At 50.1% G+C, this 24,841-nt stretch overlaps 1 protein-coding gene across 1 annotated transcript in view; it reads left to right on the top strand.

Annotated features, from left to right (window-relative positions):
- Positions 1-2,165: 2,165 nt before the first annotated feature.
- The window catches only part of plg (plasminogen), a 244,612-nt gene continuing 221,936 nt past the window's right edge, over positions 2,166-24,841 (top strand). The window contains exons 1-3 of the mRNA XM_038803356.1: positions 2,166-2,287; positions 2,390-2,525; positions 4,295-4,401. Of these exons, the coding sequence (XP_038659284.1) occupies positions 2,242-2,287; positions 2,390-2,525; positions 4,295-4,401 (289 nt within the window). The 5' untranslated portion in view covers positions 2,166-2,241. The remainder of the gene's footprint in view (positions 2,288-2,389; positions 2,526-4,294; positions 4,402-24,841) is intronic.

Below are 24,841 nucleotides of genomic sequence, written 5' to 3'. Positions count from 1 at the left end.
GAGATGTCACATCCAGTCCCTGGGTTGGCATGGTGGACCCACGGGCGCTGAGACACCCATCTCCATCCCAAGCTTAGAGCAGGCCATCGGTGCCCCCCCCCCCCTCACCGATGGTGGCCCACCCCGCCGAGGCTCCCCCATCACCATCCCGCCCACCCGCTGAGCACTGGGGCTGCATCCCCAGTGCCCCTAGGATCTTTGCCTGTGAGCAAAGATGGCTACTCACCTACTTGAGTCCCCAGAGCAGCCCTGCCGCCAGCTTCACAATTTATAAAAGGAGTACTAATCAGTTCCCGCATGACCACTTGCTAAGGAGGGGGTTAGATCACGGGAGGCCGTTAGATAGGAGATCGCTCCCGTTAATTGCATGAAGATTGGCCTTAAGTGGTGATTGTTGGATTCTCACCATGCTACAGAAGGATCCTGATTCACCAATTGTAGCGGGCCAGTTAGATCGCAAACAGATCGGCGGCTGGCATGGTTCTCGATTTTGACCTCTCCCACGATTTAACAATCTTATCATGCTCCTGCTTAAGCCGACACCACCATTAAATCGTGCCTACTGTGATATGCTGGTAATGTCACTTACTCCCACCTGGAAAGATCTAGAAACATAATAATTCAATGTTTCTGTGACCTTTACGGCTACAGGCAGTGCCTCCTCACCCTAGCGCCTGGCTCCAAGTGGCACAGTTCTGTAACCACTTTCTTGATAAACACTACTTTCTTGAGGCATTGTTCCTTTGTTCGGGAGATAGAAGAAAGGCTCTTGACGAAGTCTTGGTGAGTAGGACCTTCTGTGGAGGCTCCTCTTCGCCCTTAGAGGAGTTTTCTCAGACTGTAGCTGTTATAACCTGCATAGACCTATGAGGTTGAAGCAATGAGCCTCGTTGAATACGTGCTCCCCCGCTGAGTGTTGGGGAGTTGGTGGACACCCTAATAACTAGTACTATAAAAGTCAACCAGGTTTGGAACCATCACCTCAGACCTGGCTGGGATCTGAAGAGCATTGTACACATTATTGTTTCGTAATAAAGCTAGTTTCTCCGTAGCCTCTCACCTTGGACTTTTCTGTGGTCACTAAAGTAGCCTTCGCTCATTTTGCTAGCCATGTTGCAGATCCAGAAGCACTGCAACTACAGCCACCATATCTTATGCAGAGTTGGACAACCAAATCCTGCTGCTGTGCCTGAATGTACAAAGCAGCTCACCAACGGACCCCCAAATACAATGCACAATACTTCCACAAACTTTGCTTAAGTAAGCTGTCGTCCTGACCTTCAAGTTGGTGATTGGTCTTATAAATAATGCTATTGGTGCATCCTAGATGCTGCTGAATGTGTCAGCTGTTAATGGTTATCACTGGTATTCAGTGAACATGCGCAAATCCGGTTAGGAAGATGAGCATCGGATCAGCTGTATTGGCTGTTTGATGTCATGGTAGGACCTCTTCCGATGTTTCTGATGCAATAATGGCACTTCCTACAAAAGTGCACATCATAGGATGGGGTGCCATATGGGCCATGTCAAAAATGGCTAGAAACACAATGATGCCACTTAGGCCTTTAAAACATGTGTGGCATCAGCACAGTTGGCACTATAGAGTCCAACCTCATGCTTTTCCTTTGTGAAAGGAAATGGTACTTTGAGTCCACTCCAATCGTTGTTTAACTTTATAAATTGTGACCAAATGTCTGCACTTGCAGCTAGAAAGATAGGCTGCACGGTAGCACGGTGGTTAGCTCTGTTGCATCACAGCGCCAGGGTCCCAGGTTCAATTCCCGGCTTGGGTCACTGTCTGTGCTGAGTCTGCACGTTTTCCCTGTGTCTGCGTGGGTTTCCTCAGGGTGTTCTGATTTCTTCCCACAAGTCCCGAAAGATGTGTATTAGGTCATTTGGACATTTTGAATAAAAATTATTATTATTAAAAAGCTGTAGATGTTGTTAGATTAGAAAAAGACAAATGGAAATGAATAAACAATCATGCTAAAACAATGACGCTTTCTCTGAGAAAAAGCTGAAGCACTGAAAATTTGCTGACCCCCCCCCCCCCCCCCCCCGGTAATGTTAGCAAGGGCGCACCATCTTTGTTTAGATAATGATATAATGATTTACTATCTTGAAACGCAAAGTTGCTCTTTCTGCCCAGGCTTGTTTGTTTGGTGATGCAAAGTCCTCAATCAGTAAATAAGACCCATTGCCATAGCAGGAGCTTCTAAAGTGGTTCCAATCAGGATTAAAATGCTTGCTTACACAGGACTCCTTTTTCTGATTCTGCCATGTTTCGGTAAGTGAAGCTAATATAATATCTGATTTAGATGGTTTTGTGTCAAGCACATTGTTTGTGATAAATAAAGCATATTAAAGCAAAGTCTATTTCTTTGTACAGTAAGAAGCGGTAGACTGGATGATTATGTAAAAACAGAAGGGGCCTGGATCTATTCTGCACATGAATCAACATACCCAGCAGTCAGTGTGGAAGAATGTGCAGAAAAATGTAACATCGAAACCCAATTTCTTTGCAGGTAATTTTTTTGCATTTTGAATTATAAGTAGAAAATGCTGGAAATACATATCAGACTATTAGTATATGATCAAAGGTGTTAGCTGTGGCTCCGACGGCTGTGAAGCAGATTGTTCTCGGTTAACTTAATTGCTTAAACCTAGGCTGAAACTCCAGTGCAATGCTTAAGGCCGGTACATTGTCAAAGGTGCAGTCTTTCTGATGAGATATTGGACCAATGCCCCATCCTCCCTCTCAGGTGGATAAAGGATTCCATGTCACTAATTTTGAAAAGGAACAAGAGATTTCTTCCCAAGTGACCTAGAACATAGACCAGTACAGCACAGAACAGGCCCTTCAGCCCTCGATGTTGTGCCGAGCAATGATCACCCTACTCAAACCCACGTATCCACCCTATACCCGTAACCCAACAACCTTACTTTTTTAGGACACTACGGGCAATTTAGCATGGCCAATCCACCTAACCCGCACATCTTTGGACTGTGGGAGGAAACCGGAGCACCCGGAGGAAACCCACGCACACACGGGGAGGACGTGCAGACTCCGCACAGACAGTGACCCAGCCGGGAACCGAACCTGGGACCCTGGAGCTGTGAAGCATTTATGCTAACCACCATGCTACCGTGCTGCCCTGACAGACTTCCTTGGCAAACATCACTAAAATGGATCATCTGGCCATTTATTGCTGTTTGCAGAAGCTAGTTTCCATTTCAAAAAGGTAAAACACGAATACAAATCTTTCTTTACGGGAGAAGACAAGTTTGTGTTTAGATTGTAGACCCCTTGCTCGAACTGAGACACTGCAGACTAGTCCACTGCGCATTTCCCACATTTACAGATTTGGGCTTTTGATAACTCAGATTTAGAAGTTCTACAACACATGAAATTTAGATTGGTCACTGGAACGGTGGATAAATGTTACTTAGGCTCTTTGCTCAATGATAATGATGTGTTTCATCCGATAACTTCTAAATTAATGGGTTGCAACTTCAAGCAAAGGCTGATCAGAAAATTTAGTCACTGGTTTCAATTTTCTGAGATTTTTAAATCTCAGAACAAAAGACACAACAATACTAAATTCCACAGGGCTTTCAACTGCTGTCACTGCATTACTTGAAAATGGGTTTTCTGCCAGTTACAACAGCACAGCAGAAAGCACTAAAATGTGGTGTGGTTAAAAGCTGAGTCAAAAGCTAAATGACTTGTCAATATAATCTGACTAACTGTTGCCACAACTCTGTAATCATTACTTTGTCTTTTAATGGAGCCACTAAACTACTCATTTAAAACCAGTTAACACTACTTTAAAACAATGGAAATACATTGTCAAATAATTGCAAAGTGATCAAATGTTGGAGTCATTTCCCATCTTCAAATGTGTTTTGTGGAAAACGGCACTTATTGCTGGTCTATTAAATTTAATTCTGAACTAACAAATATCATTTTGTTTTGTGTATTAATGGTTTAAAATGCATTTTCTGACTTTGGCTACAAAGTAGTGTCAATGAAGGAAACTTTAAAAAGCAACTTTATCTGGTTAATAATGTTGGCATCGAATTGTTCAGCCTCCTGTAAATCATTGGAAGCAATGCTGATTGAGACCAATATCAGCCCATTACCCATTAGAAATTTCTCTTCATTTTGAGCAGCAAATCAGGAGAGATGTATAAAGGGCTCTGATATTGTCCCTTTTACAACATCAACCAAAGTGAAAATGACTCCTGATGCAGTTTACCTAGTAATATTCATCAAGGTATATTTTATTTTCAGAGCTTTCCTCTTCACTCAGAAGAATCAAGAGTGCATCACGATGGCCGATAATAGTCACAGCCAATTGGTGGTGCGAAGACAAAATGTTGTTTTTTATGAGAAACAAGGTAATTGAAGGTTTCAGTTAGTTTCCACTAAAGAATAGGAACAATAATACAGATAATCTTGTTGGTATATCTATTAGAAAGTCAAAAATACCAATACTAATATTGGGTTGTGGTATCTAATTTCAAAAAAAGGCCTAATTGGTCATGGATTTTTGAAGGACTCCGAACAGTGATGTTGAGTGCATGTGGATAAATGGACACAGCAGCTTCAAGGTGGAAACATGTCCGCAGCTCAATGTTGGCTGAGGTTCAGTGATGGAACTCTGAGTTTGAAGGTCATGGGTTCAAATCCTACTTCGGAATCTGCAGCACAATCTAGGCTGGCACTCTAATGCTTTACTGAAGCAGTGCTGCACTGCCGCTGAAGCTGTCTTAAAGATGAGTCATTAAAATAATGCCCAGTCTATCCTCTCAACTAGATATAAAAGATCCCAGTGCACTTGCTGTGTAAATTGGTTGCCATGCTTCCCCACATTAGTTCTAAGTGCCGTATCAGGTGCGACTTCCAGGATGCTCCCTGACGGCCGACCCTGCGAGACCATGGCCCGTATCTAACGGCACTTTGAGCCTGAAATGATCCAAAAGCTTCATGGCAGAAATGGCTTTCCAGCCAGTTGATTGACCTGGACCGTGCCCGGATGTCAGCAAAACTCCGGTGAGTGTCTAGCCGATTGGAGGAGTCCCAAAAGCTAAAGGTGCAAGAGATGGCGCCGGCAATGTGTGCCACTCAGCCCAACACTGCTAGGGTGGTAACCGCAGTGGAAAGCCTAGAGCATAACGTCAGCGCCATGAGTTTCATGTCCAAGGCATGGTTATGTAAATGCCGACCATGGCTGAGGGTCTCGACAGCATGTCCCAGGGGCATGTGTCCCAGACACAGATGGACATTGCTGAGTCGCTGTGGAGCATGGTCCCAGATGCAGGTGGACATTGCCGAGGCACTGCAGAGCACATTCCAGTTACTAAGGGACATGTCCCAGATGCAGGTGAACATTGGCAGGGCACTGCAGACCATGGCCCAGTCACTGAGGAGTGCATGAGTGGAAGGTAGGCTGGGGGTGGTCAATGGGGGGAGGAAGTTATCGGGGGGGGGGGGGGGGGAAAGGAGGGTTTGGGGTGAAAGGGGGTATTGGGGGGGTGAGAAGAAAGACTTGGGAAGAGGGGGGTTAGATGACGGATGAAGCCCCGTCCTATGAGATGCAAAGGGCGAGGATGAGGGCGTCCCTGGGCCTCCGCCGCCGCTTGTCCTCCTTCCTCAGGCTGCTGTCGTAAGTTCTCCCCGGGCCCGTTCTCCAGCCCTTCTTGGTCCGGGCCCACCCCATCCTCTTCAGAAGAGGCCGCATATCCCTCTCCTTCACTCCTTCAGCACATCGCCCCACTGCTGTGCCAAGTTGTGGAGGGCATAGCAGACCACCAGAAAGTGGGAGACCCTCTGGGGTTCGATGCACCACTCAGTGATAGCACGGGTGGCAACATGGCCCCGTAATATTGGGTCTCCGCATCAGTCCTCGGCTTCCGCACTGACATAATCAACCAGGATCTCAGCATACCCCTTATCCCCACAAGAGATAACTCTGGGACGTGCATGATCTGGAGGTGGTGGTCACAAATGTGTTGAACTTTCAGGGAGTGGAACCCCTTCCTGTTAATGAAGGGTGCTGCCTGATGCCCCGGTGTACGCAAGGCGACATACAAGCCATCAATTACTCCTGGACCTAGGATATCGAGATGATGGCGGAAAATCCTGCTGCCGGACAACTTGATGGACTTGGTGATGTACCATCAATTCGACTCAAGACACATTTAGGATCCGAACTGTGGCTTTAATCAGCTAGTTGTTAGCCCGGTGGTCGACTACAGAGAATGACCGACCGCTGGGAACTCTGGGCCGAGGCGGGGCCTACTTGCCTCTCGACCAATTGGAGAGCAGTCAATTGACTAGTCCCAACCAATCGGACGAGAGGCACATGACCAGCCAGAGCCAATGGGAAGCCAGTGCTCTGCACCAATGGCAGTGCTCATATCCATACCACTACATTAACCCCTTGTGGAGAAAGAAGGGGGGGGGGGAGTGGGAGAGGGGGGGGGGGGGGTCCGAGGACTGGTGGTATGAGCAGCGAAAATCGATAGGGGTGAGCTGCCCACTGGCTCGTGGTAAAACAATACTACTACTACTAATAACAACAGAATAACACAAAAATGTCCACGAAAAAATATGGCAAAACAATGCTACTACTAATAACAACAGAGTAACATGAAATTTCCCAAAAAAAGTCCCATGGCCGTATTAGATGGAGACAATCAGCCTGTCAGGTGCCCGTGGTGTTCTGGAGGACCTTCGCAGTGGAGCCGGTGATGTCGGGCCGATGGTCGTCCTTGCCTTCGGGAGCGTCGGTCGTAGATGTGTCTCCGTACCCCGGGCCGGTGGTGGAGGCGCTGTAATCGGGGGAGAGGGGGCATGTGCGCTGGGTCATGGGGGCGCGGGGGGCGCTGGGGGGAATTGGGGTTGGGGGGGAGGTGTTGGTGCAGGGGAAGAAGGCCGCACGCCGGCGGGTGCCAGGTCCCGAAGCGAGACCGTATCCTGCCGACCGTCGGGATACTCCACGTACGCATACTGCGGGTTGGCGTGGAGTAACTGGACTTGCTCAACCAACGGGTCGGACTTGTGCACGCGCAAACGCTTCCGGAGCAAGATGGGCCCGGGGATGGCCAGCCAGGTCAGGAGAGGGGATCCTGAGGACGACTTCCTAGGGAAAACAAGAAGACGTTCATGAGGTGTTTGATTAGTGGGAGTACAGTGGAGAGACCGGATTGAATGCCGGGCATCGGGAATGACTTCTTGCCAACGGGGAATAGGGAGATATCTGGACCGTAGGGCCAGCAGGATGGTCTTCCAAATGGTGCCATTCTCCCGCTCGACCTGACCGTTACCCCGGGGGTTATAACTGATCGTCCTGCTAGAGGCTATGCCCCTGCTGAGCAGGAACTGACGCAGTTCGTCACTCATAAAGGAGGACCCCCGGTCGCTGCGGATGTATGTGGGGTAACCGAACAGGGAGAAGATGGATAGGAGGGCCTTTATGACGGATGTTGTGGTCATGTCGGGACAGGGAATGGCAAAAGGGAATCGAGAGTACTCGTCGATAACACTCAAGAAATACGTGTTACGGTTGTTGGAGGGGAGGGGACCCTTATAGAGGACCTATACTGAGACGTTCAAAGGGGCGGGATGCCTTGATCAGATGCGCTCGTTCGGGGCGGTAAAAGTGCGGTTTGCACTCGGCACAGACGTGACAGTCCCTAGTGACGGTCCTGACTTCCTCAACAGAGTAGGGCAGGTTGCGGGTCTTAAGGGGCTGTTTAGCTCACAGGGCTAATCGCTGGCTTTGACAGCAGACCAAGGCAAGCCAGCAGCACGGTTCGATTCCCGTAACAGCCTCCCCGAACAGGCGCCGGAATGTGGCGACAAGGGGCTTTTCACAGTAACTTCATTTGAAGCCTACTCGTGACAATAAGCAATTTTAATTTCATTTCATTTCATTAATAAAATGGTAGAAACGGGTTACCCCTGGATGGCAGTGGTCCGTGTGGAGGGAGCGGAGGCGGTCAATATGCGCGTTGGCGCACGTACCGCGGGATAGGGCATCGGAAGGCTCGTTGAGCTTCCCAGGACAATACAAGATATTGTAGTTGTACGTGGACAACTCGATCCGCCGCCGCAAGATCTTGTCGTTCTTGATCTTGCCCCTCTGTGCATTGTCGAACATGAAAGCTACTGACCGTTGGTCTGTGAGGAGGGTAAACCTCCTGCCGGCCAGATAGTGCCTCCAGTATCGCACAGCTTCGACTATGGCCTGTGCCTCCTTTTCCACCGAGGAATGGCGGATTTCGGAAGCGTGGAGGGTTCGTGAGAAAAAGGCCACGGGTCTGCCCGCTTGGTTCAGGGCGGGCTTTGTCAGCGTAGTTGGGGACCCACTGGGCGTAGTATGAGAAGAAGTCCAGGCAGCGTTTGAGGAATTTGAGGGAGTTGGGGAGAGGGAGTTCCATCAGGGGGCGCATGCGTTCGGGATCGGGGCCTATCACTCCGTTACGCACTACGTAGCCAAGGATGGCTAGACGGTCGGTGCTAAACACGCACTTATCCTTATTGTAAGTTAAATTAAGGTGATTTTCGGTTCGGAGGAATTTTTGGAGGTTGATGTCGTGGTCCTGCTGGTTGTGGCCGCAGATGGTGACGTTACTGAGATACGGGAAGGTGGCCCGTAAACCGTGCTTGTCGACCATTCGGTCCATCTCCCGTTGGAAGACCGAGACTCCATTTGTGACACCGAATGGAACCCTGAGGAAGTGGTAGAGGCGCCCATCTGCCTCAAACGCAGTGTACTTTCGGTCACTCGCGAGAATAGGGAGCTGGTGGTAGGCGGACTTAAGATCCACCATGGAGAAGACTTTGTACTTCGCGATTCTGTTAACCAGGTCGGAAATACGGGGGAGGGGATACGCGTCCAGCTGCGTAAACCTGTTGATGGTCTGACTGTAATTGATGACCATCCGGTTTTTCTCCCCAGTCCGAACTACCAGCAATTGGGCTCGCCAGGGACTGTTGCTGGCCTCGATCACTTCTTCCTTTAGTAGCCTCTGGACCTCGGACCCGATGAAGGTCCGATCCTGGGCACTGTAGTGTTTGCTCCTAGTGGCGACAGGTTTACAATCTGGGGTGAGATTAGCAAACAAGGAAGGGGGGTCCACTTTGAGGGACGCAAGGCTGCAAACAGTAAGAGGAGGAATAGGGCCGCCGAATTGAAAGGTCAAGCTCTGCAGGTTGCACTGGAAGTCCAGGCCCAAGAGTGTGGTCCAGCTCATAGTTTATATAGTCAGCTGCCTGGGCACACAGGACATCCGTGACTTCATGGATGCACTTGTGGGCTGTAAGTTGTGATGTGCAGCACAAGTCCTTGTTTGAGCCCTGGAATGAGCAAGTGGCATAAATGTTCTGGGCTGTGGTGACCTTCACGGCCACCAGAAGCGGATATCTTCCTCGTCCATGGGGCGCCAGGTCTGCAAGGACATGGCACAGGTGCCGCACTATCTTTGTGTTGAGATGGGGCCTCCAGTGGCACATGCTGTCCTTCATGTCCTCGAATGACCAATAACTCCTGCACATCTTGGGCCGTCGCTGCCCCCCCCCCCCCCCCCCCCTCTGAGTCTCTCCCTGGCCTGATGGACAGTCGGGTCTTCAGATCGTGTGAGGGACCCTGCACATGGGGAACTGCCTCAAGCCTGTGTCTACGCTGCTGCTATGGCATCTGGCCACCTGGGCTGTCACAAGCACTGCAAGGGCTGCCATTGCGGGGCTGACAACACCATTAATATTGTTTTATATGTGAGCAATTGTAGAACGTGAGAGACCAACATTTACTTCAGGCTTCCACCCTGGGACTCTCAAAACTTCCAAGCTTCCCCCAGTCTTGTGTTTCCCGCTTTCTCTCAAAGTGCCATCCACCAAGCCAGTTGTGCTAGGGGAATCTTATCCTGAACATTCACCCCCGACCATATCAGGAGCCCTAGACCCCAGACCCTTGCTGTGAACATTATGGGGACCAAGCTCAGGTACCCTCCCTGATCCATACCCTCACCCATTGGTTGCGGGAATTGTTATGACAACCCGGGCAAGTGTGCGGTCAGTTCCAGCTGCACAGACCCCAGAGTCCAACATAAGTGAATTAACCAACAATTTGTGTGTTTTCCTGAGATCTTTAACCCTTAACTACTCCAATGAGTTATAGACATCAGATTTATAAGTAAAACATCATTTGTAACAAGAGAAAAAGATGAACATATAACGGAAATATGAAATGAAATGAAAATCGCTTATTGTCACAAGTAGGCTTCAAATGAAGTTACTGTGAAAAGCATCTAGTCGCCACATTCCGGCGCCTGTTCGGGGAGGCTGGTACAGGAATTGAACCGTGCTGCTGGGCTGCCTTGGTCTGCTTTCAAAGCCAGCGCTTAAGCCCTGTGCTAATGGTGGTCCACTGCTCTACCTTTTCCCAGAAATCTCAACCCACCCACCCCAAGACACGCAGAAGACAGACACACTGTAAGGGAGGTAGGAAGTTTTAAAAAATAACACGGATTAAGAGGTATGAGATTTGAGGATCTCCGCATCAGGTTGGATCACCTGCAGCTGGATCCGCAATCAGGCAACGCCAAAAAGGACTTTCAACATTGGCTAGCCTGTTTCGAAACATACATCGGGTCTGCGCCTGACCCAATTCCAGAAGCACAGAAGATTCAGATCCTCTACATGCGGCTGAGCTCCAAAGTCTTTCCGCTTATTCAGGATGCGCCGACCTACGCAGAAGCCATGACGCTACTGAAGGAAAACTACGCTCAGCGGACGAACACGCTCTACACCAGGCACCTCCTCTCCACTCGTCATCAACTTCCCGGTGAGTCAGTGGAAGATTTCTGGCATGCCCTGGTTCCCCTAGCTAGAGACTGTGACTGTCAGTCCGTCATGGCCACGGAGCACTCGAATTTGCTCATGAGAGACGCTTTTGTCACAGGGATAGGGTCCAATTACATCCGACAGTGCCTCTTAGAAGGGGCCATGCTCGACCTCACGGAGACTAAAAAGCTAGCGCTCTCGCTTACGGTCGCTTTGCGCAACATTCAGGCCTCCGCCCCCATCTTCCCCTCCTCGGACCACGTGCGGCATGTTGCCCTCTTGTTCGACCCCCACCATGTGCGGCCCGTGGGCGCCGCCATCTTGTTCTCCCCAGGATCATCGGGCGCCGCCATCTTGTCTTCCCCACGACACGTGCAGCCCGTGGGCACCGCCATCTTACCAGGATCCATGCCCCCCGGGCACCTCATTGCCTGCCACCATCGACGACCAGCCGCGTCTCACCTCGGTCACGATTGACCAGTCTCGCCCACACAACCTGTCAACTGCTTCCACCAACGTGAAAATCGATGGGCACGAGATCTCCTGTCTGCTGGACTCCGGGAACACCAAGAGCTTCATTCATCCCGATACGATAAGGTGCTGCTCCCTCGCGGTACACCCCGCATAGCCACTCTCACGGTCCAGGGTGTGGAGTTCAGCGGCTTCCGCCTCTATGTCCTCCCCAGCCTCTGCGCTGCCCTGCTACTTGGCCTGGACTTCCAGTGCAACCTCCAGAGCCTAACACTGAAATTCGGCGGGCCCCTACCACCCCTTACTGTGTGCGGCCTCGTGACCCTAAAGGTCGACCCATCTTCCTTATTTTCAAACTTAACTCCGGATTGCAAACCCGTCCCCACCAGGAGCAGACAGTACAGCGCCCAGGATAGGATCTTCATCAGGTCCGAAGTCCAGCGACTGCTTCGGGAAGGCATTATCGAGGCTAGCAGCAGCCCCTAGAGAGCCCAAGTGGTAGTGGCGAAAACTGGGAAGAAACACAGGATGGTCGTGGACTACAGCCAGACCATCCACAGGTACACGCAGCTCAACGCGTGCCCCGCATATCTGATATGGTCAATCAGATTGCACAGTACCGGGTCTTCCCAACTGTGGGCCTGAAATCCGCCGACCACCAGCTCCCCATCCGTAAGGCGGACCGCCCGTACACTGTCTTCGAAGCAGATGGCCGCCTTTACCACTTTCTCGGGGTTCCCTTTGGTGTCACCAACGGGGTCTCAGTTTTCCAATGGGAAATGGACCGAATGGTTGACCGGTACGGACTGCAGGCCACCTTCCCGTACCTGGACATTGTCACCATCTGCGGCCACGATCAGCAGGACCATGACGCCAACATTGCCAAATTTTTCCACACCGCCACTCTCCTCAACCTAACTTATAACAAGGAGAAGTGCGTGTTCAGCACCAACCGCTTAGTCATCCTCGGCTATGTGGTCCAGAACGGAGTTCTGGGGCCCGATCCCGACTGCATGCACCCCCTCATGGAACTCCCCCTTCCTCACTGCCCCAAGGCCCTCAAACGATGCCTGGGGTTCTTCTCTTATTACGCCAAGTGGGACCCAAACTATGCGGACAAGCCCATCCACTCATTCAATTCACTCTGTTTCCCCTGACGGCCGAGGTTAACCAGGCCTTCAACCGTATTAAGCCTGACATCGCCAAGGCCGCGATGCACGCAGTTGACGAGACGTTACCCTTTCAAGTCGATAGTGACGCATCAGATGTCACTCTAGCCACCACCCTCAACCAGGCAGGCAGTCCCGTAGCATTTTTCTCACGAACCCTAAATTTCCTCCGAAATTCGGCATTCCTCCTTCGAAAAAGAGGCCCAAGCCACCGTTGAAGCTGTGCCGCATGGAGGCATTACCTGGCCGGCAGGAGATTCACTCTCCTCACTGACCAACGGTCGGCAGCCTTCATGTTCAATAACACACAGCGGGGCAAGATCAAAAACGGTAAAATCTTGAGGTGGAAGATCGAGCTCTCCACCTACAACTATGAGATTTTGTATCGCCCCGGTAAGCTCAATGAGCCCCCCGATGCCCTATCCCAAGGTACATGTGCCAGCACACAAGTGGACCGACTCTGGACTCTGCACGACCTCTGTCACCCGGGGGGGTCACACATTTCATCAAGGCTTGCAATCTGCCCTACTCCATCGAGGAAGTCAGGGCTATCACCAGAGACTGCCAGGTCTGCGCGGAGTGCAAACCGCATTTCTACCGGCCAGACCGTGCGCCCCTGGTGAAGGGCTCCCACCCCTTTGAACGCCTCAGCGTGGCCTTCAAAGGACCCCTCCCCTCCATCGACCGTAACACGTACTTCCTCAGTGTCGTCGATGAGTATTCCAGATTCCCCTTCGCCATCCCATGCCCCCATATGAGGTCTGCCACGGTCATCAAAGCCGTCAACACCATCTTCGCTCTGTTCGGATTCCCCGCCTACGTCCACAGCGACTGGGGATCCTCATTCATGAGCGATGAGCTGCGTCAGTTTATGCTCAACAGGGGCATTGCCTCGAGCAGGACGACAGCTATAATCCCCGGGGAAACGGACAGGTGGAGAGGGGGAATGGGACGGTCTGAAGGGCCATCCAACTGGCCCTACGGTCCAGAAATCTCCCGGCCTCCCGCTGGCAGGAGGTCCTTCCCGACGCCCTGCGCTCCATTCGGTTGCTTCTGTGTACCGCGATTAATGAAACACCCCATGAACGTCTCTTTGCCTTCCCTAGGAAGTCCACCTTCGGGGTATCGCTCCCGACTTGGCTCGCAGCTCCAGGACCGGTACTCTCCCATAAGCACGTATGACTCAACAAGGCGGACCCATTGGTTGAGAGGGTACAGCTACTTCACGCCAACCCACAGTACGCCTACGTAGCGTACCCCGACGGCTGCCAAGATACTGTCTCCCTCAGGGACCTGGCACCAGCTGGTTCCCCCTCCCCCACGACCTGGCGCCACCCTCCCCTCCCCCGTCGCACCTCACCGCAGCCCCCGCCTCAGGACAATCCGTCCTCCCCTTGCCCACACCCAAAGATGAAGAGGACTTCGACACCCTCCCGGATTCACCAAAGACCAAACCGACACCGGAATCACCGCCAGCACTGCGGTGCTCCCGACGGCAGATCAAGGCTCCGGACCGACTGAATCTGTAACATGACCTGGACTTTTAAAACACCATCTATCTGGACATAATTTTCCCCTCTACCCCGCTGCACTCAGATACAATATTTTAAAAACTTGTTTTTTTAACTATTTCCCTACAATCCCCTTTTATTGTTATAAATGAATGAATCAGTAAAAGCAAGAAAGTAGGAAATAGTGCAGAGGAACACATTCACAGATGCCTTTGATGGTCCCCATGTTTAGGACCAGCCTTCATCAATGGAATGGGCAAGCCTTTAAATATAGGAAGCACACTTATTTTGTAAAAGAGGTGACCGTTAGTTTTGAGAGGCATAGCAGGGCTTTGGTTAGCTGTTTAAAGAAACACTAAATAAACATAAAAACACAGTGCACAATGAGAATGAAAATGAAAAATAAGATCAAGCCCTGAACTAAAGAGATTCCCTTTGAGCCCAGCCATCCAGATGCCCAACTCCACAAGGTGTTTGCTAGCGGTTGTTTGAGTTTTTTGTATCTCTGTATGGATGTACGCCATCAAATTAGTAATTTTCTTGGAGTTGTCTGGGATATAGGTGCAGCACTCTGCCCCTAATTGGGTGCAAGTTCCACCCTTTTCGGCAAGAACATAGTCCAGAGTCATTCGGGTCTATAGGGCCACTGTACGAATGGCAACCATTTCTGCATTTATTTTATCTTGGGTTTCAGCGGTGTCATTGCCCACCTTTTCCAGGACAGATGCTATGTTAATAGATTCTCTTGCCAGCTTAGCGATCCCATAAAAAGGGATCAGGATGGAGAAGAATCTTTCCTTCTCCATGATAGCGCGCCTCATCCAAGGTTCTTTGAGAGAGGTAGAATGGCGAATAAAGGGGACAAAATGCCCCAAGTAGCAAGATCCTGTCCAAGAGCGTAGTAGCCAGGGAAAGGCCCTGCAGCCACAAATAAAGTAAGTACCATTATAAGGGGCGAAGCGGACCACCGCTTCGGGATACCGGTGCTCTGAAAAGTTGCTTCCCCCAGTCATGTTGCAAAGACCAGTCAAAAGGGAGGCATTTTTTGACGGTCCACTAGTAGCAGTTCGCCCATTAGATGTAAAATATTGCACTACCTTGCTCACATTAAAACAGTGATTGCCACTGCTGTGTCCTAGCTCTTGGCCCCTCAAGTGTTTGCGAGTCAGGCTTATGGATCCTCTCTGTCTCGAGGCGGTGGGAAGTTTTATATATGGGGGCCCAAGCCTCCGATTGTAACTCGGTTGGTACCACCCAGAGAAAGCGGTCAAAGGATAACCCACTGAGTGCCATTTCCCAATGTTATCTGTTATGTTGATCAGGTAGCTATTCCTTACACACAAGGTCACCCCCTCATGGGAGGACAGTGAGCGGGAGACGTCCTGGAAGATATATAATTTGGCCATTTCAGACTCATTAAAGGGTCTCAAGGGAATGCCTCCCTTGGAGTAAGTGGGCATGTAAATTCATATCCAACAGCTGGAGGGATTGGCATCTTTGGCATAGGTATAGGACATGTAAAGGAAGGTGTTAACATTTAACTCCTTGGGAACCTGAATGGGTTTGGCATAGCTGAACTGGCTGATCAAGAGAAACCAAGGAATGCAAAAACTGAAAATGCAAACAACAGATACAACAATATGGTTAAACATATTAGCAAAACAAAATTGTCCTTTTAATCATGGTGAGCACGTTTAAAGTGAGATGCGTGAATCCAAGCTTTCTTCCCCTGGACTTCAACGGCTGCTTGGGTGATCAGTAGCACTTGATAAAGTCCTTCCGACTTAACATCCAGAGGTTCTTTTTGTACTTTCTTCATGTAAACCCAAACTCTGGGGACAATGTCTTGTCCTCCTTCTTGCAGGCTGCCGATACCTGTTGAGAAGCAGAACCAATAGCATTTGTTACATTCTTCCAATATTCTAATAAGGCATCTCTCATCAAGTGACAATTGGTTTTTCACAAATCAATTGATCCTGGCAGGGTCATGGGTCTCCCTGTTATGATTTCAAACGGAGTTAGACCTGTAGTTCTATTAGGAGTTGCCCTAATACTGCACTGAGCTATTGGTAGTGCCTAGAGCCAAGGCATTCCTTCCTGATGGTGTTTGGCAAGTCGCTGTTTCAAAGTTCTGTTCATTCTTTCCACTTGCCCTGAAGATGTAAGTCGCAGGTGATGTTTAATAGTCTACAGACTTCTTGGCAGACGGCACCTGTAAGGTGAGTTCCTTGGTCAGAGCCAATGCTGGCCAGGACTCACCATCGGGGAATGTATTCCTCACAGAAGACCTTGGCTGTGTGATTGGTTGTGGCCCGTCTTGTTGGAATGGCTTACACCCACCTTAAGAACTTGTCGACCACCATGAGAACGTCGGTGTATCCGCGAGATGGAGGAAGGGAGATATAGTTGACTGCAAATGCTGGAATGGTGTGCCAGGAGAAGGGGACCTCAGTTGGAGCATATCCGTGATAAGTCCAAGATTGTTCATCTGGCAGATCACACTACCAACTATCTGGCAGTCTGCTACCAACTGGGCGTGTTTCTTGAATCTTCGACCCCATCAGCTTTTCTAGAGCCATAACGTCATTTGTTATGGGGCCAGGTGCCCCATGAATGAATCTGTTGGGAAAGCATCAGTGCTTGTTTCGTGATGTCTTCATCATCGAATTTCCTTCCTGCCTCAGTCCATGTCCACTTTTCCTCTCCAGAGCAGTTGCCTTGAATTTTCTGTAGGTCTTGAGTTAGACTGATTGCTACCAGTCTACATATTTGTGCTTGTTCCTTTGGAGGAGCGCATTGTGAGGTGGTCTCTTTGGCTGCCTTGTCAGCTAGAGCATTTCCTTGTGCTTCTCTGGTATTTTCCTTCATATGGGCCTTGTCTTCAAAATGGACACTTCACGGGATAGTTGTATAGCCTCTAATAAGTCTCACACCTCCTTCCCGTTTCGGATAGGTGTACCGGCGGCAGTGAGAAATCCTCTTCTCCTCCATAACTGGCCAAAGTCATGAGCAACTTCAAAGTTGTACTTTGAGTCTGTATAGATGTTAGCTCTCTGTCCCTTTGCTATCCGGCATGCCTCCACCAGGACGTGAAACTCAGCCTGTTGGGCTGACATCACTGAGAGCAGACAGCCCTTTGCCAGAATCTCGTTTAGGGTTGTGACTGCCCATCCTGCTTTTCAGGTGCTATTGTCAACAAAGGAGGAGCCGTTTGTACATAGGATAAGGTCTGGGTTGTGCAATGGTTATTCTGCCGCCAAGCTTGATTCCTCCACTTCGTTCAAGATCTCCACACAGTCATGCCCTTCTCCCTTCTTTTGCTCCTCGAGAAGCGGGAGCATAGATGATGGGTTCACTGGGTTAGTCCAGACACTATGGAGATTGGGGGCTTCCAAGATCGCTGTTCATCTTGTCAATCTGGCTGCGATCACCTGGGATGCTCTGTTCAAAGACAGCAAAATGTGTACAGCATGGGGGAACTTGATAGTTAACTTTTGATCCAGGACTACACCTGCAGTGACCATTACAGCCTGGCACGTGGCTTCTATGGCTCTCAGGCAACTTGCCCATCTGAGGGCCACTGCATCCAATTTTCCCGAATAGTACCCAATGGGTGTATGTTGATCCCCATGTTCTTGCGCCAGTATTGCTATTACGTATACTTCCTTCTCTTGGAAAAACAAGGTAAATGACCTCCCATTGTCAGGGATTCCCAGGGCTGGTGTCAAACACAAAGCCTTTTTCAGATTCATGTAGCATTCTTTGGTGAGGGCAATGGCTTCTTTGGATTTTTGCTTCCCCTTTAAAAGGTTATTCAATGGTTGAACCAGCTGTGTGTAGGAGTCAATCCAATATCGGTTAAATTTACACAAACCCAAAAAAGATCTGGATTCTTGGACAGTGGTGGGCTGTTTGGCTGCCCGAATGGCTGTAGTTCGATCCTGGGTAAATTCTCTCTTTCCTTCTGAAATCTTTTATCCCAGGTACACAACCTCTTGTTGGGAAATTTATGCTTTGGCAATGCTGGCTTTGTGTCCTCTCAGGTGGAAGCGGTCCAGCATGGCACGTAGGTCTTGTTCATGTTGTTCGTCTAACAGGATGTCATCCACGTACTGGATAACCATGGAATGCATGGTAGGTAACGCTCTCAATTGGCTTTGCAAGGCCATGTGAAATACCATAGGGGTGTTGTAAAACCCTCTGGAAGTCTTGTCCAGGTGTACTGTTGTTGTTGAATGATAAAGGCGAGCCAAGGTCGAACCTCAGGTGCCAGTGGTACTGACCAAAATCGATTAACTATATCTATTACCGAGAACCATTTATGTTCTGGTGTTAGAGCATTAAAGATGGTGGAGGGGTCGGCTGGCCCCCAGCCCCATGGGAACTTGTATCTTGCCATCTCGAGGTGAAGAGATTTTGTATCTTAGGGGAAACTTGTTAATTCAGCCCCTGTATCCAGGAGACGGTCTATATCTTGATCGTCTACCCTCGTGGTGATATACAATCCTTCTCCTCACTGTTGGATTAATGCCAGGAGAAGTGTCAGGTGATCGAGGGCGGGCTCTCCTAGTGTTTTGCAACTTCCAGCAATTCCTTCTGTTGCTGTGGTGTAAGCTACTTTAATCAATGCACCAGGCCATCCTCACCACCAGAGGGTGTACTTGTATTTGATTTCGGGCTCTTTACCTGTCGTCCTTTCTTTACACCTTTTTCTTTACATCGTTTCGCCCAATGCCCTTCTTTCCCGCAGTGTTAACACTTGGCAGGTCATTTTTCTTGGGTATTGTTGCCGCTAAAATCATTGGGCTTCTCCCCTGTCTGCACTGTTCAGAGTTTAGCTGCCACATCCCGGTCTAACTGGTTACACCGATCGCTGCAAAGAGTATTTCTCAGATCTCCTACCCGACAGAGTAATCTTTAGCATTTTTGCCATTTCGGGTTTTAATCCAGCAACGAAAGCAACTTTCACAATTCCGAACGTGCTGTCGTCCATGTCTTCGGGTCCCTGATCCTGCATTCCCACGTGTTCCAACGAGACAGATCGGAATCGCTTCTCATGCTCGCACACTTCCTCCGTCCTTTCTTGTTGGCAAGCTGCGATCTTTCTCCAGTCTATTCTTGCTATACCAGAATCCAGTAGCCAGCCCTGGATTGCAGTCCATCCTTACCCCTAATTGATGCTCATCTTCCCCAAGGGCGATTTGGACCTCTTTACTCAATCTCTTCCCATCTCGTCTAGGTACCATTACTGTCAGGATCTGTACCCCATCCCACGGGTGGGTAAATGCCTTTTAAACGTTCTAACTTCTCAAGTTTTCATTCCCCCTTTCTTGGGATGTGGCAATTCTTTAGGCCGTTTATCAACTTTTTCCAGGTCCGCAGGGACACGGTGAAAATACTGGGCGTATATTAGCTCTAATTATTTCCGTGCCCCGTGCTCGGTGGTTTCTTCTGAATTTTTTTTTTTTTTTTAAATGTTTTTTTATTGAGTTTTCATATTTTATATATGACAAATTACAAGTTATTAGAGAGAGAGAAAAAAAAAAGGAAAACACAAGAATTTAACATGAATATTTACAGGTAAGCATCTTCATAACAATAATTGTGGCCGCCCCCTTTAGCCAGCATACATATTTTACATTCCCCAATATGGCTGAGGCACATGTTTATAGGCATTTATTTATAGTTTGGTTTTGGGCCTTGGCTTGCCATCAAACCCCCATACCGAGCCCGTAGCCCCCCCCCCCCCCCCTCCCCCCGGCTACCTTCCCCCGATTCCCGCCCATTTTCCCCTGGCTCTTGGCCACCCGACTATTCTTCCTCATGTACGTTGGCCACAAACAGGTCCCGGAACAGTTGCATGAATGGCTCCCACGTTCTGTGGAAGCCGTCGTCCGACCCTCGGATGGCGAATTTGATTTTCTCCATTTGGAGAGATTCCGAGAGGTCGGACAGCCAGTCTGCAGCTCTGGGTGGTGCTGCTGACCGCCGATCTTAACCCGATTTTTCTTTAGAGGATTAAGCTGCGCCGAGGAGGGTGCATCCTCCGAATGACTTTCTCCATGAGAGTTGCAAGAGGACTCCGAATCGGTTTCTATACCAGTCTCACGTAACTGTGCTTTTCGCTGTTCTGCTTGTACTCCTATTTTATTGCAACATTTTGGTTCCCGAAATACAAAAACACAAGAAACAAAAGCCCAGCAGGACATCAGGAAGAAAACAATGGAAAGAAAAAAAAGGCGAAGAGAGTGGGCAACACGTGCGCCAGTACATTTTGATACTGCCCCCCTCTCTGCTCCCTATTGGTGTACAAGTTTTGAATTGTGACTTGGCTTTTAACTATTTCCCTACAGGGTATACGGAGGGAAAATTCAGAATGTCCAATTCACCTAACAAGCACATTTTCTGGGACGAAACCAGAGCACCGGGAGAAAACCCACGCAGACATGGGGGAAACGTGCAGATTCCGCACAGACAGTAACCCAAGCCGGGCATCGAACCCAGATCCCTGGTGCTGTGAAGCAACAGTGCTAACCACTGTGTTACCATGTTGCCAATTGAGAATTGTTAATACTGAGATAACAGCATAATAGTTGTTTGTTAAACTTGTAGAGATATGAAAAACTCTGACTTGGAAGGACTGGATTAACAAGGTACTGATTGCTCCACTCTCGGAGTGAATCGATGTAGATGTCGCCAATGCACCTCAAAAGAAATGCAGTTTGTAGGTGATGTACCATCAATGATTACAAGACAAAATGGTGAACTATTGAGGCTTTATTGTGCTGGATGTTAAGCCTCCTGTAGCTGGAACCAGAATGGAGGCAGCGCAGGAGAGTGCACACTTTTATACAGCGCCTGCTGGGTGGGGCTAGCAGACTGGGATTTACTGTAATGACTGGAGTACAATGGCAGTACTGTAATACACGTAGTGTATGACCAGTAGTGTTTACCACATTCACCCCCTGTTTAAAAAAAAGTGTCCAGCGGGGGTGAAGCAACCTTACAGGTCAAGTCTATTGGGGGCTTTGACCCTCCACTGCGATCGCCTCAGTCCTGGTTGTGGTGTGGGCGCCGATGAGGGTACGTGCGACTCTGGGAGCATGTTGTCCTCGCCTTCTTCACCCAGTAGTGGATCCGGTGGGGGGATGGGTGTTGTCGGGGTGGGGGTGGCGGTGATAGTCGCTGGTGGGGGGTGAACGGCACAGGGGCGGGGGTGGCAACCGGAGGGGGAGGGGAAGGTACCAGGTCAGGGGTGGTGGTGACGGTGGATGGGGAACCAGCGGATGCCAGGCCCCGGAGAGAAACTGTATCCTGTCGCCTGTCATGGTGTGCCACGTAGGCGTACTGTTTGTTCGCATGAAGGAGGAGGACTTTTTCGACAAGAGGATCTGATTTGTGGCTCCTCACATGCTTCTGGAGGAGGACGGGCCCAGGAACTGTCAGCTAGGTTGGGAGCGAGGCCCCGCAGGTGGACTTCCTAGGGAAGGCAAACACACGTTCGTGAGGGATCTCATTGGTAGCAGTTTATAGGAGCGACCGGATGGAGTGGAGCGCATCGGGGAGGACCTCCTGCCAGCGGGAGACCAGGAGACTCCTAGATCAAAGGGCCAGCAGGACGGCCTTCCAGACCGTCGTGTTCTCCCTCTCCACCTGTCCATTTCCCCGGGGGTTGTAGCTGGTCATCCTGCTCGAGGCGATGCCTTTGATGAGCAGGAACTGACGCAGCTCATCGCTCATGAAGGAGGATCTCCGACCGCTATGGATGTAGGTGGGGAAACCGAACAACGTGAAGATACTGTGGAGGGCCTTGATGACCGTGGCAGAAGTCATGTCAGGGCATGGGATGGCGAATGGGAAACGGGAGTACTCATCAATGATATTGAGAAAGTACACACGGTCAGTGGAGGGGAGGGGCCCTTTGAAATCGATGCTGATGCGCTCAAAGGGGCGGGAGGCCTTCACCTGATGCGCTCTGTCCGGCTAGTAGAAGTGCGGTTTGCACTCCGCGCAGACTTGGCAGTCCCTGTTCACAGTCCTGACCTCCTCGATGGAGTAGGGCAGGTTGCGGGCCTTGATAAAGTGGAACAACCGGGTGACCCCCGGGTGACAGAGGTCATTGTGGAGAGCCCAAAGTCAGTCTACTTGTGCGCTGGCACATGTACCGCGGGATAGGGCATCTGGGGGCTCATTGAGCTTCCCCGGGCGATACAAGATCTAGTAGTTACAGCTAGAGAGTTCAATCCTCCATCTCAAGATCTTGTCGTTCTTAATCTTGCCCCGCTGTGTATTACTAAACATGAAGGTAACCGACCGTTCGTCAGTGAGGAGAGTGAATCACCTGCCGGCCAGGTAATGCCGCTAATGTCGCACAGCTTCCACAATGACTTGGGCCTCCTTTTCAAAGAAGAGTGCCAAATTTCGGAGGCATGGAGGGTGCGTGAAAAGAAAGCTACAGGTCTGCCCGCCTGGTTGAGGGTGGCGGCCAGAGCCACATCTGATGAATCGCTCTCTACCTAAAAGGGGAGGGACTCGTCGACCGCATGCATCGTGCCTTTGGCGATGTCGGCCTCGATGTGGTTGAAGGCCCGGCGGGCCTCAGCCATCAGGGGGAAAATGGTGAACTTGATGAGCGGGCGGGTCTTGTCCACATAATTAGGGACACACTGGGCGTAATATGAGAAGAATCCCAGGCATCGTTTCAGGGCCTTGGAGCAGTGGGGGAGGGGGAGTTCCAGGAAGGGGTGCATGTGGTCGGGGTCAGGTCCTAGGAGTCCATTTTCCACAACGTAGCCAAGAATGGCTAAGCGGGTAGTGTGGAAAATGCATTTCTCCTTATTATAGGTAACCATGATGTGGAGATGCCGGCGTTGGACTGGGGTGAGCACAGTAAGAAGTCTTACAACACCAGGTTAAAGTCCAACAGGTTTGTTTCAAACACAAGCTTGTGTTTGAAACAAACCTGTTGGACTTTAACCTGGTGTTGTAAGACTTCTTACTGTATTATAGGTAAGGTTAAGGAGTTTAGCGGTGTGGAGGAATTTCTGGAGATTCGCGTTGTGGTCCTGCTGGTCGTGGCCGCAGATGGTGACGTTATCCAGATACGGGAACGTGGCCCGCAGCCCGTACTAGTCAACCATTCGGTCCATCACTCGCTGGAAGACCGAGACCCCATTGGTGACGCTGAAGGGAACCCTAAAGAAATGGTAGAGGCAGTCATCTGCTTCGAATGTAGTGTATTGGCTGTCCTCCGGGCAGATGGGGGACCTGGTGGTATGCGGACTTCAAGTCAACCGTGGAGAAGACTCGATACTGCCCAATCTGGATGACCATGTCAGATATGTGTGGAAGTGGGTACGCATTGAGCTGCGTATACCGGTTGATCGTCTGACTGTAGTCGATGACCATCCAGTGTTTCTCTCCAGTCTTAACTACCACCACTTGAGCTCTCCAGGGGCTGTTACGGGTCTCAATGAGCCCCGCCCACAGAAGCCGTTGGACTTCCGACCTGATAAAGGTCCTGTCCTGTGCACTGTACCGTCTGCTCCTCGTGGCAACGGGCCTACAGTCCGGGGTGAGGTTTGCGAAGAGTGAGGACGGATCGACCTTAAGGGTCGTGAGGCCACAGACGGTGAGGGGGGCAGGGGTCCGCTGAACTTCAGAGTAAGGCTCTGGAGGGGGCACTGTAAATCGAGACCCAGTAACAGGGCAGCGCAGAGATGGGGAAGGATGTAGAGCAGGGGTGGGCAAACTACGGCCCGCGGGCCGCATGCGGCCCGCCAAAGGTATTTCTGCGGCCGACCAAGTCATTAAAAAAAAAAAAAAAAAAAATTTTTTTTTTAATTTTTTTTTTTTTTGTAATTTTTTTTTTAAGGTTAATGGGGGGGGGGCTGTTGGGTTACTTACTGGTATAGGGTGGATACGTTGACTTGAGTAGGATGATCATTGCTCGGCACAACGTCGAGGGCCGAAGGGCCTGTTCTGTGCTGTACTGTTCTATGTTCTATATGAGGCGCCCAGAATCATAACCGGGTGAAGTAATTATTTTACTTAATATACTATGCGGCCCTTTGTGAATTGTGAATTTCTGAATGTGGCCCTTGCACGGAAAAGTTTGCCCACCCCTGATGTAGAGTCTGAAGTTACTGTACTCTACGCCCTGTACGTAGAGGGTCACAACGCAGTACCCCGGATCTGTACGGAATGGGATCTGGAGGCCAGGGAGATTTTCTGGGGTGCTTGTTCTGGCCACAAAAGTAGCTGGCTGCTGCGCGGAGCAGGCGTGCGGTGTACCCGGGTCGGATGATGGTGGGGCCCATGACGCCTTCGGGGGTGCTGCGTGGTCGGAGGTGTAGGACTCTAGATTGCGGGAGGCCACTTCCTGGGAGTTAGCGAGCTATACAGTCTCTGTAAGGCCGATCGTACCCCCTTCTAATAATCGTTGGTGGACATAATTGGACTTAATGCCCGCGACATAGGCGTCTCTGATCAGCAGTTCCGTGTGCTCGACTGCAGACACTGCCTGGCAATTACAGTTTCTACCAAGAATCCACAAAGTACGCAGGAAATCGTCCTGGGACTCCCCCGGGAGTTGCCTCGTGGCCAGGAGGTGCCTGTTGAACACTTGATTAACAGTCTTGATGTACTGTCCTTTCAGTAGTGCCATCGCTTCCGTGTAAGTGGGAGCATCCCGAATGAGGAGGAATACTTGTGGGCTCACCCGTGCGTAGAGTATTTGGAGCTTCTGTGAGTCTGAGATGACTTCTGTGGATGCTCTGAAATATCCTTCAAAGCAGGCTTGCCAGTGCTCGAAAGTGGCTGTGGCATCGGCTGCGTGA

This window comes from Scyliorhinus canicula, chromosome 1 (assembly GCF_902713615.1).
Source record: "Scyliorhinus canicula chromosome 1, sScyCan1.1, whole genome shotgun sequence".
NCBI classification, from domain to species: domain Eukaryota; kingdom Metazoa; phylum Chordata; class Chondrichthyes; order Carcharhiniformes; family Scyliorhinidae; genus Scyliorhinus; species Scyliorhinus canicula.
Note: the sequence above shows the minus strand (reverse complement) of the source record. Positions and strands in the feature narration are given on the sequence as shown.